The sequence below is a fragment of the Paramisgurnus dabryanus genome, chromosome 5 (genome assembly GCF_030506205.2).
Source record: "Paramisgurnus dabryanus chromosome 5, PD_genome_1.1, whole genome shotgun sequence".
Classification (NCBI taxonomy): Eukaryota; Metazoa; Chordata; class Actinopteri; order Cypriniformes; family Cobitidae; genus Paramisgurnus; species Paramisgurnus dabryanus.
The window spans coordinates 22,202,475-22,221,560 of NC_133341.1; the positions used below are offsets into that span (position 1 = coordinate 22,202,475).

Here is a 19,086-nt window from a genome sequence, read left to right on the forward strand (position 1 = left end):
CGTGAGGACGCGACTCGGTAGGTTCATCAGCGGCGGCTGCGTGGGCGTCGTCATCCGAAGCTGCCCAATCCTCTAACTCCTCAGAGGATGACATCACTTCCAAGTTGTCACCGGACCCAAAGGAAACCATGCCGCTAGCACTCGGCAGGGGGCGTAGGTCTTCATGGGCGAAGGTGACAGGGTGACGGCGGGGAGACAGAGCACGCGGGGGATGAGCCGGCGTGGACTCGGTCTCAGGGCGTCTTCCAGCTTCACGGCTCCGCTGCTGTTTAGGCGGGAGAGCACGGGAAGCCTTCCGTTTAAAGATCTCGAGGCGGGAGCGCAGCACCGCGATAGGAAGGAGCTCGCAGTGGGCGCAGCCCGCCTCGGCGAGTACGGCCTCGGCGTGGGCAGGACCCAGACAGATGACGCACTCCTTGTGGAAATCCTCCACAGGCAAAGGGGCTCGGCAGGAGCCGCAATGCCGAAGCGACATTATCTCAACGCGCTTCTGCTCTTTTAGATACTCTCTTTTAGGCTCACCGGAAAGCGGCAGGGGAACACGCTGGTGTGTTGTAGTCCGCTGCAGTGCTTGGATCGACGGCGAGTAAGGGCTTCTTCTTCGGAGCAGCGAGAAGGTTCGCGCTGAAGGAGAAAAGTAATGAGCTCTTGACGTATTTCACCGGCTTATATAGGGACGTGTGCCACGCCCCCGCGCGGGCTCAAACGTCATTGGTCTGTATTTTCTACAGACGTTAACCAATAGGCTTCAATCACGGAGTAAACAGGAGTTTCCCCCATAGCGTCAGCAAACTGACGCAATGCGAAGTGAACCGTATTGAAAGGGAACCTTTATTCTGCTATAGATTAATCTGTTAAACATCAAAACCATTGTTGATTTGTGGTGGTTTGCCAGGGCAAATGTCACTAATAATTTTTTGTTCATACATTGTTTTTTTTGTAAACCCCTAACTCTTACATATTTTAAACAATTGTGCTATTAGTACAATTGTCAGTACAAATTGGGCATCTTATTAAGGAAAGTTGTGCTATTAAACTATAACACTTAAGGAGGGACCAGATCATATCCATGGACCAGAATATACCATAATCTGCAAGGACCTCATAAACCAGATGAAAACCAAAGTTACCCTCATATTGTGTTTATGCTCTAAACTTATTTATTTCGCACAGGCAAGCACATCTCACATTTCTCCTGAAAACATAAAAATCTATTTATTTCTTTTGATTTTTTTAGAATTGTACAGCTCCTCTGGGCATTTTTTTTTACTTTCCAAGCTATTCAGTATTTTTCTAAAAGTGTTAAAGCTTTATGAGTGAATAAAATGTACAAATTGAAAGAAAAATTACTTTGGATTCTTAGAGAACCAAGTTTTTTCATACACCAAAACAGTCTTAGTCAAAAAATACTTATTGCATCTTATTTTGGTGACAAAATTACCAAAGCCTGATTAAATGAAAAACACAGGAACATAATCTTCACTTGAAAAGAATGTAGTTATGATGAAGGGTTTCAAAGGTGTATAAACTTAATCTTAACTGCAATTTGTCAGAGTAATACATACATGTCCAGTAAACAGCTTTATAATAGCCAAGCACATTAATACTAATGGGTGAAAGATTTGCACTACCTCTCCCTTGAGCATCAGGATTTTGCCGCCACTCCATGTAGTTGGTCAGTGCTGCCAGTTTTCCTCGCTTGCTAATTCCCAGCCATGAGCCACCTTCCTTCCCTACTTCCATGTCCAAACCTAATGACAAAAAAAGAAACTTAAAAGGGACATTAAAGGGGGGTTCAATGGTATTTCAAGCATTCTGACCTATTAACACAGTTATAGAGTTGTTTCCTCATGCTAAACGTAGGCAGTGTGTCAAAAAAGCAGTTGGACATGTTACAGAGTATTTCTGTGCCGAATGCACTTCACCAGGCTTCGTACAAGTTTCAGAAAGTTTTTTTCGATTACAGGTCCAACTGACGTTTCAGGCGTTTTCTATACGTATCACTTCTTTATATGGGCACTTCCCCCGTAAAACCCCGCCCACCCGTCAATCAGCGGGAGACGCTAGAGCTTGCAAGCATCTGATCACGCCACTCAGCCTCATTTAATTTCAAATCTCAACAATGGCACAAAAGATGAAGTGTGTTTTTGGATGTACTGTAAGGAGAAGAAATCCAGCCTTATGAAAACAATGGATATAGTTTATTATCCGGGGTAGCAGCGGAGTTTTGCGTGTGTGTTTGATGCGGTGGATTTTCCCAACCGGGTCATGACGAGTTGCACGCGGTAAGTAAGACTTCCGTCTTATGTTGGAAATAGTCGCGTGCATATTATATAAATGACACGAACATGTAGTGAATCATAAGTTAAAACAGTGTTGTATAGTGTTGCATGACTCATACTCGCTCCTCCCGCGGTATAACTCCTCCTTCTTCCTCATTTTTTCGTACGTTATCAGAAAGATTAGGTAAAGCTAATCTTTCTTTAATAAATCTGATTAAACTAAAGACTCGGAGATATAAAGGATGTCATACTACTCTATAGGTACTCCAGATTAACATTAGAAATGCAGAAACAGTGTTTGTTACGTGAGCTTTAAATCTTGTCTCCTGGCAATGATAATGAAAAGATTGCACATGAATGCTCAGCTAGAATGACTTTAACTGAAAGCACAGAAATATATATATTTTTTCGAGACTAAGTACAGCAATTTATAGCTCTCAGAATATTGGTCCATCTATGAGGTCATTTATAAAGGTATTAAAAAGGTCCTTAGTGTTAGACCACTGGGTTAGCAGCGCAAAAGATCAACATGGGGTCAAACTCAAATGAAACACATGCCGATTAAAAAAATGTATACCAATAGGAAAAAAGGATCTGCCAAATGCATAAATGTAAATGTAAAAATTGAAACACTTTATTTCATACAGTAACTCTAATGTTTGGTTCAGGTCTAATTTTGTCTTACTGAACTCTCTGCCAGTACAGAGTCTACAACGCACCAACCTAAAACTATTTAGCAATACCTTAACTCCTCATTCACATCAAAAGGCTTCGTAATTGTACATTCTTCCTAACACTTCACCCACCAGACAGATAAGGGCTTCATCTTTAACAGCAGAATTTATTTTTACCACCATTAAGGTTGCCATCAATAAAAAGGCGTCCGATGCTGTCTGACCCTAGCAGAGGTTTCAGAGGAGAACGTTCAGACAAACAACAAATTTGTTCTGGTACCTTCTGGTGCCACAAGAATAAGTGATTTATGTTCTGAGATGTATTATTTATCAGACAAGGGTCCATCATTCAAGCCGGACAGATTTTACTCCTTAAGGGTGGCCAGTTGAATCCTGACAATGGGTACTTTATTAGTCCTTTCCTGATGTTACATGAATCATCCAAAATCCTTGACACTAGCAAAAAGTAAATTTATCACCACTGTGTTCCGATGAGACTTTAACATAATTGTAAATACTAGATAATGGAAGTTTATCGTCTGAATGTTCCCAAGACTCCTCAGGACATAGCAACCTTTGTTTATGTGAACACAAAATTAAATCTCTATACTCGCTGGATGACACAATGTAGACAAGCATGAAGGAGCATGAGAAAATGGTGTACTGGAATAAAATAAAAATCCAATGTATTTCAGGATAGAAATGAATGATACTTATATAATACAGAGCTCACACAGAGTTGAAGGGCTAACTATTGAACATTTATTAAGTCACAAAGGCTACAGCAACTTCATACAATACTTGGACGCTTAAGCCATGCTTAGAAATATATAAATGCATTCCTTGAAATGGCTGAATATCAAACAAAGTATAACTTTATAAGGAAGGTCATACAATCATAGATTCTGGAATGGCGTTAAGCATAAAAAAAATTTATGGCGAGAACTGGTTAATTTACACACAAAGCATTTTACTGTATAAATGTCTGACTTTTTATATTTTGAGTTTATTTATCTGTCTCTCACATAAAATGAATTACTCAAAGGGACGGTTTCCGGGACAGGGCTTGAGTCTAGTTCAAGACTAACATGCTTGTTTGAGCTGTCCTAACCGAAAACAGCTTGCACTGACATATCTTAAAATATATCAGTGCCGTACCGATATTGTTTATTTTTAAGATATTTTTGACAAAACAAAATTCTATGATTATTAACTCACTCTCATGTTATTACAAACTGTATAAAGTCTTTGTTATGATGAACACAAAGGAAGATATTACGAGGAATGTTTGTAACCAACAAACAGTTTGGAACCCATTCCATTCCATATTATGTTTTCCTACTATGGAAGTGAATAGGGCTCATGCTTGTTTTGGTTACAAACGTTCCTCAAAATATCTTCCTCTGTGTTCATTAGAACAAAGAAATTTATACACTCTAAGAAAGGATGTGTAAATTGTTTAGACTTTTTTTGTGTTATGCTATTCAACAAATCATGTGTCATTTTGTGTTGGTTTGTGTTTAAATAAATAAAAGGGACAACACAAGACAAAATGCTAACATATTCCCGTTATAAAACATTTTCAAACGCGTTATTTTCACAAATTACAGAAATTAAGACCCAGCGGGGGATGTATACTGCTTGTGGACAGCATGCTAATTGCTAGAAGCTAGCGGGAGGTCCGCCGTATCTTGGGAAAGTGATAAAGACTTGGGGGTACGTTAGTCTCGTCGGAAAAGCGGCCCGGTCTTGGTTAGTTTGCCAAAACACTTTTAGTTTGGGGAAACACTATTACTTAGTAAGTTCATGTAGAATTGTAAAATAAAGCAGTTAAATATTTCATTTAACTTTCGAAAAGTACGGTATCTGGGCCCTGGCTTTGCAGGAGAAACCACAATGTAAACTAACTAGCATAGCGGTTAGCCACCTTGTCATTCTCAATGGCAAATTACTGCTAAAACACACACACAAGTTCACCCCCTCGACGTGCACCAATGCGTGGGTGGGATGACGTCGGTTTTTTTTACGCTGCTAACAATATCTATATACCCTACTGTCTACAAACATTTATAATATTAACATTGCTATACATAGCTTAAAAGGTCTACGGGTTTAGCATCAGTGTATGGTCTCTGTTTTGAGATACAGATGCTGTAGCATCATAAATGTAGTATTTTGTGACAGAAGTCCAGATGACAACATGCAGAATATAAACAGGACTTTTTGGCTGCATTTACACTGTCACAAAAAATCGGATTTGGTGCTCACATCTGACACAGATCGGATATTGCTGCACGTGTGTAAACACAGAAAACTTACCGAGATCCGATTTTTTCATATCCGATCTGAGCCACTTCCAAATGTGGATTTTTATCGGATATATATCCGATATCCAGACATCCGAACTGCGTCTAAACACACATATCCGATTCAGCTTGATGATGACGTCAGTGTCGCACGACTTTTTGCGCTGACCGTCATCATTTCGCACCTGAAGTAAGGAGGAGTTACACACCCCGGTACAGTAGGTGGCGGTATGCAACTGAACAAGTTGGTTGCGCTCCGCCAATAAAACCAGAAAGAGAGTGTGTAGTTACAGAAGAAGAAAGACGCGCGGTTTTCCGAAAACATTTCAGGAGGTAATGGATGGAAGTCAGTGGAGCCAGGAGGAGGTTTCACGCCTTATAAGTTTGTGGGGAGAGGCATCAACCCTGGCGCTGTCACTCGTGAATGACTGGAATTGTCTGGGTGGGATAATGGGGATTTAAACCAACAGCCTTTGGTGTAACGGCAACGGCTTTCTGGCGTTGTATTGCGCATGCCCGAATTTAACTGCTACTTTGAGACGTTCTAATGTAACAGTCTACTACGGGAGAACAGTTTTGCCGTAGTCGCACTCCCTGCAACGTGAGAGATTAGGTAAATAAATGTTATGTTTTATGGCATATGACATTGTAATTCCATCCGTTTATGATTGTTCCACAAGTCTTTTATATAATAGCCTATGTGTTAAAATGTTTTAAATTTAAGCTAATTGTAACGATTTTTAAGTATTGAAATTTGTATTGCTTACATGGTAAATCTAGGTTTTAGACTTATTTACATCATACAATAGTAAAAACTCCTCTTCTGACAAAAGATTGTCATTTAATGCTAAAAGCAATCCTTCTCTTGCTTTCTTTTTTTTGTATCTCAGTAAATGAATTAATGCCGCGTTGCGCTGCCTAATGTAAACACGGACATCGGATATAAAAAATCGGATATGGTCAAAAGATCGGATCTGTGCATTAAGATTTGAAGTGTAAATGCAGCCTTTGTTGATACAACGATCGCGAATCGAATCCAGTCTGTTTCAGATGTGTGAATAATCCATGAAAACCGTCCAATAAAATACATCAAATTACCATTTTTGTCCACAAATGCGTATTATCCGTTTACATGAGATTTCGCATGAACGTCTTGTAATAGAATATAATATCGCCTACAATCTGAGGACTATTTACGTCGTAACACACTGTATATAAGATTACACTTTAGGTTCCAGTAAACACATAAACACGCGTTAAAACTTTGTTTTTAAAAGTATAATACATCATTTCCAAATAGCGCTGTTACTTCTGTGAGACATGATGACAGTATAGAGGATATCAGCGAAGTGACTGCTCTCTTGCTCTCTAGCTACCTGATTGGTCGAGACCTGCGAGTGGGCTGATGGGCGGGAAAATTCAAACAGAATGTGACGACAAGGCTAGTTACGTCACAACGGAGCTGATTTTGAAATGGTGCAATCTGAGACTCAAGGCAGAGGACATTCAGAAACCTGTATCTCACTCAAAACAGCATGGATGGATTTTTTCCATGTTTGTATGCGTGTGGAAGCACTAGAGACACAAAAGAACACCCCAAAACCCAGAAGAGTGAGTTTTTCATAATATGGGCACTTTAAATGTCCTAATATATAACTAAGGTCTGGAATAATAAAAACCCTGTCTGGGAAACTACCCCTAAATGTGTAGTTGTAATCCTCTGCGTTAAGCCATTCAATTTAAAATATGACAAAGTCCTGATGGATTTCCTTATTTCTAATAACAAAATGATGCTGCAATTTATCTATTTTTATCTGTGTTGTTCGTGAGGAATGTGCAAGGAAAAATAACACAAAAATCTATATTTTTAATAAAAATAATCCAAAACACAGTTTCAAGTGTCAAGGCCTTTTCCTTTATAATCTAATTTTAGAACCTGAAAGTGCACATGCAGTTTGCTTCAATTGTAAATTTCTCTATTGACACAAAATGCAAACAGAATTTAAATACCTTTGTGAAATAGCACAGTATACAAGTAGTCCCAGAATGAGGATGAGATAAAAAATGAGGTTTTAGTTTATTACATTTTTTAAATTTTAAATGAATGTTTTCTTACCGCTGAGAATCTCATTGTTGCTGCCCCAGAAGTCTGCAGCCTTGGATGGCCTGTTGTACAACTCATCTCTGTTAGCAGCCAGAATAAGCCTGCAGAAGCAAAAGGGATAAAGGTCACACAACACAATCTCTTTCACAGTATGCCTCAAACATACAATTACCATAACAACACATACTGTATCTCTACCACATAACACCACCTCTAGAAACAAGCGTAGAGTCTCATGATACTGTATCATAACTCGTCATGCTTTGCTATGATGTCCTTTCTCATTGATAATTGACAATTTATTATACTGTAATAAGGCTGATCTTTGGCCCGGAATCCTGAGCAAGTTAGAAAGATGGAGGCTGGCAGTGTAAGGTGAGCTTAGAGATCACATGTGCAACTAAATGTTTTTCTCTCGAACTGATCCCATGGGAGCGGTAGATGATTTGCCAGCCACACACCTAGAGCCCAAAGGAGGCTCAGCTGTGATGCTGATGTGAGACTTTCTTTACAACAAAAATGTTGTATAGAGTAAACAGAGACTGCTAATGGTTGTACAATAACAATTAAGCAACAAATAAAAATGCAAATACAAATCTAAACATACTTTCAGTAATGTAGGTTAACATGAATGGCGACAGTAACATTACAGTCCATACACTCTTAAAACGAATGTGTTAAAACAAAACATGTCCAAGAACAATTTTCTCATCCTCCGCAACAATTTTCAATCATTGTTTAAGCCCTCAAGGAACTAACATAAAAAAATTGTTGGAAGGGACATAATTTTGACTGTGAAGGGGATCGCACACCGGCCGCGCAGCTCAATGTCGCGCCGAGTCGCGTCTAGGACAACTCAGAGGTATTGTGAACCGGAAGTGCACATTAAATAGCGCGAGCTTCGTCAGATAACGTCTACTTCAAAATGTAAAATATACGTTAGCAGCCAATGTTAATCGTTAATGATTTGGGACAAATAAGATGTTATTTAATGTTAAACTATGTGAGTGGCGCTGTGTGACGCGACAGGGATTTGAGCAACTTCCTGAGTCACAGCTGGGCGGCGCGGATAGACGCCACCTGTGTGCGTATACTCATAGAAAACAATGTGTTTGATTTTTTTAGAACGGCGCAGCGCTGCGCGGCCGGTGTGGGATCCCTTTGAGACTCAAGATGGCTACCAGGTAAGCAGTTCTTATTTTTTCTCTCAAGATAAAAGTTGAAATTTTGTTTGTCATAGTACCTAGACAACCTTTTAGTTCTAATTACCGAAACATTAGTTTGTAAATGCATATATTTAATGTAATATCATGTTGCGGTAATGATAATTTTTGATAATGATAATCTAAAAAAAGTAAACAATTCTATAGGAAATATATTTTTTATTTTTTCTAAAAATAATGGTTAAGTTCAGCCCTTAATCTTATATGTGCAAAAAAAATTGGCTTCAAGGGCTTTTTAAAAATTCTGTTGTTTTAACACATCTTGTGTTTTCCCTTTTATTTATTTGAACACAAAATCAACACGAAATGACACATAATGTGTTAAATAGGATAACACAAAACAATATGTTAAAAATTAACACATCCTATCTTAGAGTGTAATCTATAGCAATTGGCTGTATTGCGTATTGGCTATACTGTATAACTGTATTAGCTAATTGCATTGCCACTAATTTCCTTATTGGCCTAATATGGACATACAGTACCAAGTATTTCCTGAACCAAAACCATGATCACAGAAGCGTGTCAGTGTGCATAGGTCTCTGATTTTGCCTCTGTGCCAAAAACTTGGGACAGGGGGAGAGAGAAAGAGAGAGATCATGGGAATTGGGATAGATTGATCTGCAACGGTTGATGCTCCCCAGGAATATGTGCTTTTTCTATAAAAGACAGCTTGCAAAGCAGAAAAGCTCCTCTCCATACAGAAACAACTTAGTGGCTGACAATGTCAATTACACCAGACCTTGGGCAAATGTATCAATCTCTTCGTCAGCCCAAATAGAAAGAAATTTATTCTCATTGAAAGAGAAAAATGGCTGGTCACAAAAAGATGTTGAAAAAAGTCAAGGGGAGATCTAGAGGCAGGTTTTGGACAACAGAAATACAAACATGTACCTGTGTGTTTTATGGGTGCTCTGTATATCCACTCTATACAGTACTAGATGGAGAAAATATATTAAGTTTTATCTAATGATCTCAGTCTTAAATCTAAAGTTAAGCCATATTTCAAAATAATTTATCTCTGAAAGGTTTCATCGTTTCGAAAGATAAAATACTGGCATAGATGGATCTGTCATAGTCACATCAGTCGCCACAGCCATTTTGATATAAAACTACATTATCGTACTGACTAATTTCTTATAAGGGGACATCAGAGCTGCTGACTGGGAATGTGAAGTTAAATGTTAACATGATCAAGATCAAATACTTCCAAAGAGATGTTTATTCCCCCATATCTGTGCGATGGAAGACAGATCAGTTTTGAACTCTAATAAACTTTGCAATAATTGTATGCTTCTTTTCAGGCATCATTAATTTATAGGGCGTTTCGGTTTTATAAGCTGGATTTATGCAACTGACCTGAATGCGATGAATCACCGAGCATGAGGCTAATGATACAGGGATGTTTTCTAATGCCAAATTGTGGCCCCTGTGGGTAATGGAAGCTCAAGAGGTCAGTGCTAATGATTTGACAAAGTTCTACATCATTTAACAACTTTTTGTCTTGAGTACACTTACAAACAGTACTCATGTACCATCCGCAACACCAAACCTAAAATTTTAACTGAAAGATTACATTTTAATCCTTAAAAAGGAACTACGAACCAGATTTACTAAACAGGCCAAACTAGTGTATGAGTGCAATTTCAAAAATGCCTCAATGGGGGTGGAAATTTTAAAGAGCACAGCTAGAAAAATCTAATTTTCATAATGACCAACCCAATCTGCCAAGAACAGTGCAAATTAGCGTAGGGTTTAAATAATGGTGAAAATACCAGTAAACTGCGTAATTAATTTAAAGGGGACATTTCAAGACATTTTTAAAATGTCAAATAAATCTTTGGTGTCCCCAGAGTACGTATCTTAAAGAAATAGTCTACCCTTTTGCCATATTAAACTATACCTCAACCTAGACGAATTAATACATACCCATCTTTTTTCAATGCGTGCACTGTACAGCGTGTTGTAAATGTGTTAGCATTTAGCCTAGCCCCATTCATTCCTATGGTACAAAAAGAAGTTTTATTTTGTGGCACCATACTTACTGGTATAACTCCTCATGTAACAGTCTTTAAATAGGGAAAACACGGAAGTGTTTGGTGCCTTCCCTGTTTGGTACCATAGGAATGAATGGGGCTAGGCTAAATGCTAACACATTCACAACACGCTGTACAGTTCACGCATTGAAAAAAGATTGGTATGTATTAATTTGTCTAGGTTGAGGTAATAACATAGTTTAATATGGCAAAAGGGTAGACTATTCCTTTAAGTTTAAGCTCAAAATATCATTTAGATCATTTATGGGTGGCAATAAAAATGTTTTGGAGTGTGTCTTTTTATATGCAAATGAGCTGATCTCTGCACTACATGGCAGTGCTGTAGTTGGATATTGCAGATTAAGGGGCGGTATTATCCCCTTATGACATTACAAGGGGAGCTAAAATTCAATTACTATTTTTTCACATGCTTGCAGAGAATGGTTTAAGTAGGGGTGGGCCGATCCACTTTTTCCATTAGCGATCCGATTTCGATTCCTAAATTCTGAGTATCGACCGATACCGATCCCGATCCAATTCTTCTTCTATTTTTCTTGATCCATTTAGAAATGTGTGTGTGTGTGTGTACACACATAAATATATATAAGGTTATTGTGTTTGCGTGTGTCTTGTGTGTATGACGCGTTTTATTCACTGCTACTCCAGTGCATTAACTCCGCGAGCACCAGACCAACCAGAGTTTTTGTGACCTTAAATATCTTCATATATGCAATTGTTTTTCACATAAAGCTGTTGAATATATTAGGAAGACTTTGAATATAGTGTGTAAAAATGTTTATGGTGCTTATATGGTGTTTATGGTTATAATAGTCTGACTTTTCTATAGCATGATAGTAACAACAATGAGTAACGCACAGTATCGAATTTGGATCGGACCCGTTATTCCGATATCCGATCCAGCAAAAAAGGTCCGGATCGGCTCGATATCCGATCCAAAGTATTGGATCGGCCCACCCCTAGGTTTAAGTTACTCTTTTTCACATTTTCTAGGTTGATGGAAGCACTGGGGACCCAATTATAGCACTTAAAGGGCGATTTGCAGGTAAAATTTTTCAACGAATTTGTGCAATTTGCTTGTTGATAATAAACATTTAAACTGTTATCCATTGTATTTTATGTTGTTGGGTATCACAAAACCCGAAAAAGTATGAAAAAGTACAGCGGTTTGCAATGATTCTCCTTTCCCCCACAACGCACTGTATGACGTCACGCTGGGGAGAGAATTTCCCAAAGCCGCATTGAGAGCATTGAGAATGACTATAGAAAGACGAGTAAAGTACAGTTCTGATAGCGCAGATTATAGATAGATACCGGTAGATAGATAGATAGATAGATAGATAAATAGACAGACAGACAGACAGACAGACAGACAGACAGATGGATAGGCTAGTATAGAGAGATAGGCAGACAGACAGCCAGATAGCATAACGTTAGCATATCTTCGTGTAGAAAGTAAACAAACAATTAACATACTCGTGCATGCTGGCTTGAGGGGGATGATCCTGCCTGAAATGGGTGTAACTTTATGCGATCTTCAGCACAAACGGTTTTGGCAGCATGTCTCTAATCCTGGAAGCTGAGTGAGGCACGTCACATCTGTTCGCGGGGACCAGCGACCCAAACGCACTCACTTTCTTACAACCAGTAGCGGAATGGCAATCGAGAGAGTCGGGACTTTCCCGGTGGGTCGATCTGATAATAGTTATACATTTCGAGTTAACACAGTCTGGCGGCGTGATATGCGTCCGGTTCCCGCAGCCCGCTGGTCAAACTGCTCAACCTCTCTGCTAAACAAAGTATATGAAAGTCCTCAACCTGTTCGGCAGGTCCAAACATGCACAGGATTTATAAAAATACGGTGATCAATGAGCGGTTCCTCCTCAAATGGCATAGTCTGTCGTGATGTAAAAAGCCGCCGAACGCCTGTTTATTACAGTATGTATGCGGTCGGATCCGAGTGTGCTGCAGCTGCTGACTGCTGCGTATAAAATGATCGTGTGATTCGTTATCGCATAAACAATATAACAAAGCATTCTTTTATTTCACAAAACAATATATTTGAGATATTATTTGATAGACTAGTAAGTGTGGATTAAGGATGTTTAAAAATCTCTAGCCTGGTGGTCAGGACATGAATGGATCAAATCAGCAGATTTGCGAAGTTTTATTTATTTCCACAGATATCATAAATAATAATTATCATGGTAACTTTGCAGTATAACACATTATATATTTACTACGATGTATATATGATTTCCAAATTGTATACGTAAGTATTAAACAGCAATAAATGTCTCATCTATCTCTATGGCTCTGGCTGAGGCTTCCTTCACTTCTCCCCAACGTGACGTCATCGCAGAATTGCGTAAAAAAACCGTTAATACCAAAAACGTAAAAAAAGTGGTCTTTAAGACCATTTTTGAGACATTTTAAAAATTATACACATATCTTGAGTGATTTATGTACCCATTAATCGACAGTGGTGGTTAACCTGCAAGACGCACTTTAAACATGGAAAAAGTCAGAATTTCATGATATGTCCCGTTTAAATACTCTCCTTCCATATTTTAAAGGGAAGATTTTAAAAGGAAACTCCTACAAATCCGTATGCAAAACGGTCAGTTCCAATAATAACTGCCCATGTCTTTATATTTGACAGTAGTTCAGACAAAGGATGGTTTGCACCAGCGCAAACTGGTAGTAAATCTGACCCTTAAGGGGGGGGGGGGTCGCACAGACGCACACCAGAGGCGCAGATCAGCGCCACGTTGAGTCGTGTCTAGGACAACTTGGTGGTATCATACACCGGAAGTGCACATTAAATAGTGCAAGCTTAGTCGGTTAACGTCTACTTCAAAATGCAAAATATACGTTGGCAGCCAATGTTAATCGTTAAAGATGCAATTTGTATAATCTGCGCCACTAGAGGGCGCCAGATCAAATCAATAACAATGACGTAGATTAATGATGCTCTGAAGCAGCGTGGACTGATGGGATTTGTTGTCTTTAACTCAAACGCTGATGCCCATCAATCAGAGGGGAATGGAAATCATGTTACACATGATGTAAAGTAATCAAGTTTTATAAATGTTGTGTTTGATGACATCCTTTTTTTCATTATTTAAGATTTCATGTGATGTTCAAAACGCAATTGTTAGTCATAGATGTAACAGTATTAGTCCAATACGATGGTTTGTTAACACAGCACAGAATTAAGTGTTCAGATTAACAAACTTAAAAAAGCGAGTGGCCCGACAGACGCTATTACTTCCGCATTTGTCCACGACACTGTTGTCATGTGGTTTTTATGTCAGGAAAGGCAGAAACAAAGATTAACGTAGATATTAACGTAATTTATAGACGAATGCACTGCCCCGTGTCACTGTTTAGGGCAGCAATTTTCTAATAATTTACAAGTAGTTGAAAACATTATAGATATTGTTAGTAATCAGCTGGACAAAATATATAACACCTGACTAGTGTTTTTTGGATATTTTACTGCAAATATTTTACGAATTGTACCTTTAACGATTTGGGACAAAAATGGTGTTATTTAATGTTAAACTACGTGAGTGGCACTCTGTGGCGCGACAGGGACTTGAGCAACTTCCTGAGTCGTTGCTGGGCGCCGGTGTGCGTATACTCATAGAAAACAATGTGTTTGATTTTTTTTAGAACGGCGCTGAGCTGCTCGTCCGGTGTGCGACCCTTAAATGTGGCTCACTACAAAATTATGATGATTAATTATCTTGACAGCTCTATATTTTAAGCTTAATTTTGAAATATATTACCTATAATGGAGATAAATCAATCTTTCAAAGCACTCCTTTGGTAAACTGTATCCGTACCTCTGGATGAGAATCACTGGTCCATGTGGATCTAATTTGCAATGTTGCTAGGTTACAGGATCCAAAACAGCAGAAATATGTCAGTGAATTAATGAAACTAAATGTTGGTGAACTCTGTAGTAAAGTTAACAGTGCATTGTAGATTTGTGAACAAGGTTGTTGTACCCTAAATCCCCCCAAAACACCAAAAACCTTTACGACACAACGTTATTAATTAGATTTTACCTCCTGAGTCATCTGTGACACTGAAACGCCGTGACTGACTCTCAATTTTAGATAATCAAATTACATCTTGCTGGGCAATAATCCTGATTAGCATAGCATGTTACAATCTGACAGCATTAACAGGTAACCTCTCTGCAATGAAGGGGGGAGGCGCATTAGCAATAGCACAAAAACCGATGACATATTAGGGACACAATGATCTCCATGTAAGAACAATTGTGAAAAAACAGCTTGCCTAAGAGACTCTTGCCATTATGCAAACCTTAATGGATTGGGTAGAGGTCATCTGGGCTTGTCCTGCACTTTAACTCATATTACAGCATACACTGTTCTGTTAAAAGTTATAGCAACTCATAAAACAAGCTAAAATTGCTTACTTGTATAAGTTAAAGTGTAGTCAAAATTTTAAATAGTAAGTTAAAATGACTTATTATTGGCACAGCCAATAAAAAAAGTAAATTTAAGATAGCTAAAAATTTGTCAGTTTAGTGCAGAGCACACAAAATAGCTTAACCAAAATTTTTACCCGGATGTACATGAGGTAAATACATTCAATCGTTTTGGTTTAGATATAAATTGTATTAATCACCGTTCACCTCAGTTAAGTTACGTTTGTTAATTATACATAAAACAGGTGTCTACAAGCTTTATTTCCATAACATAACTATAAAAAACAAACAAAAAGTGTAAAATGCATAGCACAGGTCTCCCTTTGAGTATCTACTTATATCAGATCTATCAGAGCTTCTGGGAGCAGGTGCACTACCTGTAGGCATTTTTAGATGCAGGCCGAGGGTCAAATTTCAAAAAGATGATGCACATGAGGAGGTCACTGATGGCAGGACTTTTCAATCACAGTGAGGTCTGAAATCTGAGCCGGGACGGGCTAGGTTGTAGAAAAAGAGATAAAGAAAATAATGAAATCATTCATTTTGGATTTGAGAAGACAAAAGAAGCAAGCAGACAGTTTTGGAAAGTAATCAAAATAAACATATACTTCAGCTCCCACTTTAAAGATACAACTTACTGTCCCAAATATTGAGCAATAGAAAAGTTTTTGAAACTCTGACAAGCAGAAATGATATTTTGTGTCAGTGCAAAAGTATCTGGATTAGAAACTTGACATTGAACTAACAGATTTAATAACTGAAGCACAGATATGACATTGTCATTTGCCCTATAAACACAGTTTTGTACACAGGAACAAAAAAAACCTATTTAATAATACTTCTTCCAGTTTCAGTTTTACTGTACGAGTTGACAGATTATGCATGCTGAACACATAACCAGTCATTTGCAGCGTTCATGCGTTATCGTAATTACCGGTATTTTGTGATGACACGTGACCTTCAACTCGAAGCTGTTCACGTCCTCGAACTGGGAATTATGTTTCTGTGGCAACATCAAATTGAATCCGCTTGAAATAATATTGTTGGCAGCTGTAAAACACACAATTACAACATTAAATTACATTTTAATACTTCTGACAGTTATTGCAAAACACATAAAGTGCGCCAGATAACAATAATAACATCCTGGAAGTGCAATTCGCATGAGGTTGCAGCGGTCCTAGTCGTAGCGCTCAGAAAGCTCTCAGTCCACAAGTTGTAATTACGAACTCTACGAGGACGTGAACGGGTTTACAAGCTCTAAACCTAATCGAACCTAATAACAATGAGGGTTTTAAGACGTTAAACTGTGTTCTCATTTACTCCATTTGATCTAGATTAACGTAACACTGCATCATCTGTGATCCAACACAGATTAATGATGGGAATTTATTTAGCAGGTTTAATGTCAGAGTTGTGTCGGTAGTTTGACAGATAGCAGGCTAGCAGTACTTGCTAACTTGATGGCTAAACTGAACACGGACAAAAGCGAACACAGAGAGTTACATTCTTCTCTTATGATATAAATATTATTTGAGATTTTACTCACAGATCCATGTGTTCATTATCAAATCATTCTGCTGTTGAGTGGTAAGTTATCAAACAAGACTGGCTAATTCTGAATCTGCACTACTCACAGCGCTCTCACATTGACGTTTTCTGGGAAATCAGTTCTGATTGGCTGAACTGTAACTCGAAAGCGAGGGAAGCACCGCCCACATGAAAGCTGTTCAGGGAATCATCTTTAAAAAAAAGCAAGAAAAAAAATCATATTTAAAATCATTACAATCTGAAGTTACGAGAAACATAAATAATAGTTTATGATAAAAGTTTTTTATGTGTATTCAGTAAATCAACTTTCCTTTTAATTAATGTTATTTAATTTTACATATCGTCACGTATTTTTATTTTAACTTTCTATGAAAAGTACTTTTTTGCCATTGATCTAATTTTCAATATTCTGTAAAGCATTTTATTTTGATGCCAAGGCATTTATTGACAGCGATTTAACCAATGAAACGCTGTTTGTGATGCTGTTTCACCAATAATATGAGATCAATATTTCCCTCTGCAGTTCGGGGGCGGGATTTAACTGGCGTCTTTATTAGACAATCTTTATTACGTTTCTAATACTATTAATACTTTTTCACCGGACTAGTTATCAGCATTTATAATACATAGAGAATATAATAATAGAGAAATGTCGAGACATCTTATTTAACTGGAGAACACATTCGTTTATTACAATCGAAATTTGGTAATAGCAACCTTAAGATTATTTTGTTTGTATAGTATTTTGTTTAAATATAAGTTAATACAATACGTTTGTTGTCAATTATAAACAAGTTACTATCTCTCAACAGCTCAGCGCGCGCACTTCAGTCAGCCAGTCAGTCAGCATCGGAAGAGTCCAATAGCGGAGGGTTTTGTTGTCCGCACTGGGAAGCATCGTGACAATCTTTTACAAGTCACTTATTAGCATTTCAATTGCAAGATTCCCCTAATATACACGTTTGATTTAAAAAGTAACAGTACTGAGTTGTTAAATCAGTGAGGGATGCATCAGGCTTTAGCTCATCGTGGACTCATCCGCAGATACTGTTGACAAGTTGAACGAGTGTGCTGCGACTGCTGTCCTCAAAGAGGAGCGAGGTAAGACTACTCATTATTCTGTGCCACTATACCATATTATTTCTGAAACTGGCATTTAGAAACTTAGTTTATATCACAAACCAGAAGATTATGTGCACTGCTACTGCTGCATTGCTGTACGCATCTCAGCTGACCGAACGATTGTGGTATTACTGTCCATCACTGCAACTGATTTTTACTACAGTGTGTTATAGAAATCCTCAATAAGTGTGTTTTAATAATCAATAAACGCGATATGAATTTGGGCAAGCATCACTTGGTATACAACTGGTATTTACAGTGCGTTGTTTGAAGGCAGCGCATCATTACGTTTGATAGTAACACGCGTGCACAATGAGGTGTAACCATTTAATTTGACCGTAATCGTTTTTTTATTACGATTATGATGCGTTCTAGAGTTAGGATATAGGAAGGATTTATTTGGGAATAATATGCAAAAGAATAAGCCATAATGAAGTGCATTTGAACTGATTATGGATACATTACTCACGAGCTCCTCCGTATTTAAAACACTGAGGTTACAGCCTGTCGTAGAAAGGGGGTCCCAGATGCATTGCTGTATCCATGACGTATTTCAGATGAAGATACCACTTGCACAGTTGGGGTTATGTTTTGTGCACGATGAATGCATTGCAGCAATAATCTTTTTATAATCCTTTTTATGCTTCTTGGGTATGTGAAACATTTATCATTCATGTTGATTAAAATGTTCTTATTGTGAAAGTCCAGCTGTTCATTGCCATATCTGAAATATATTTTAGGGTTGAAATAGTTCATTGTGTATAGTATGTTTCTCTTTCCCTCTTTTTTTCATAAGGGAAAAATAGCTGGAGTGACATTGGTCTGGATGAATCATGGCAGATTATGAATGATACTGTAGCAGGTGTCCTCAATTTAAAGGCTTATGAGGTGGTTATACATCTGTTTTTGTGAAGGACCTACACAAACAGATGTTTTCACTTAATAAGATATTGTCATCATTTAATGCAGTAATTGTGAAAATGTGTTGCTTTATTAGCAATTTCCCACCACCCACTCGGGTCATTGTCATGTAATGAAAGCGGAGAACTAAATATGTATTCGTATCGCCCTGCATCCACTATGATGGCAATTCAGACAGAATTACAGTACAGTACCTAAAAGGGTTCATCTAGCAGACGAAAAACCTCTTGTGACTTCACAGACCCTGTTGTCAATGCTAATAAAGCAGTGGGTGCTGGGGTGGGCATACAGTTTCTCATTGGTGCCTGATTTACTTTTTCCATTTATCCTTTATTTAAACCTAATGTGAACCATGCAGCCTGTAATTCTCAGCTTGACTTTCAA

General features: G+C 38.1%; 2 protein-coding genes across 13 annotated transcripts in view; one reads left to right on the forward strand and one right to left on the reverse strand.

Annotated features, from left to right (window-relative positions):
- tango2 (transport and golgi organization 2 homolog (Drosophila)) overlaps positions 1 to 16,785 on the reverse strand; it is a 38,131-nt gene extending 21,346 nt beyond the window's left edge. For both annotated transcript variants that reach the window (XM_065250327.1, XM_065250326.1), the window contains exons 1-5: positions 16,658 to 16,785; positions 16,043 to 16,158; positions 15,486 to 15,605; positions 7,379 to 7,467; positions 1,632 to 1,751 (exon numbers count right to left, since the gene is read on the reverse strand). In XM_065250327.1, coding sequence (XP_065106399.1) covers positions 1,632 to 1,751; positions 7,379 to 7,467; positions 15,486 to 15,541 — 265 coding nt within the window. In that variant the 5' untranslated portion in view covers positions 15,542 to 15,605; positions 16,043 to 16,158; positions 16,658 to 16,785. The remainder of the gene's footprint in view (positions 1 to 1,631; positions 1,752 to 7,378; positions 7,468 to 15,485; positions 15,606 to 16,042; positions 16,159 to 16,657) is intronic.
- A 758-nt stretch (positions 16,786 to 17,543) lies between these two features.
- Positions 17,544 to 19,086, forward strand: part of arvcfb (ARVCF delta catenin family member b) — a 282,072-nt gene continuing 280,529 nt past the window's right edge. For 3 of the 11 annotated variants that reach the window (XM_065250329.2, XM_065250334.2, XM_065250330.2), the window contains exon 1: positions 17,544 to 17,760. The gene's annotated coding sequence lies outside the window, so the exon portion shown is untranslated. The remainder of the gene's footprint in view (positions 17,761 to 19,086) is intronic. The other 8 variants (XM_065250328.2, XM_065250337.2, XM_065250332.2 and 5 more) reach the window with 4 other exon arrangements.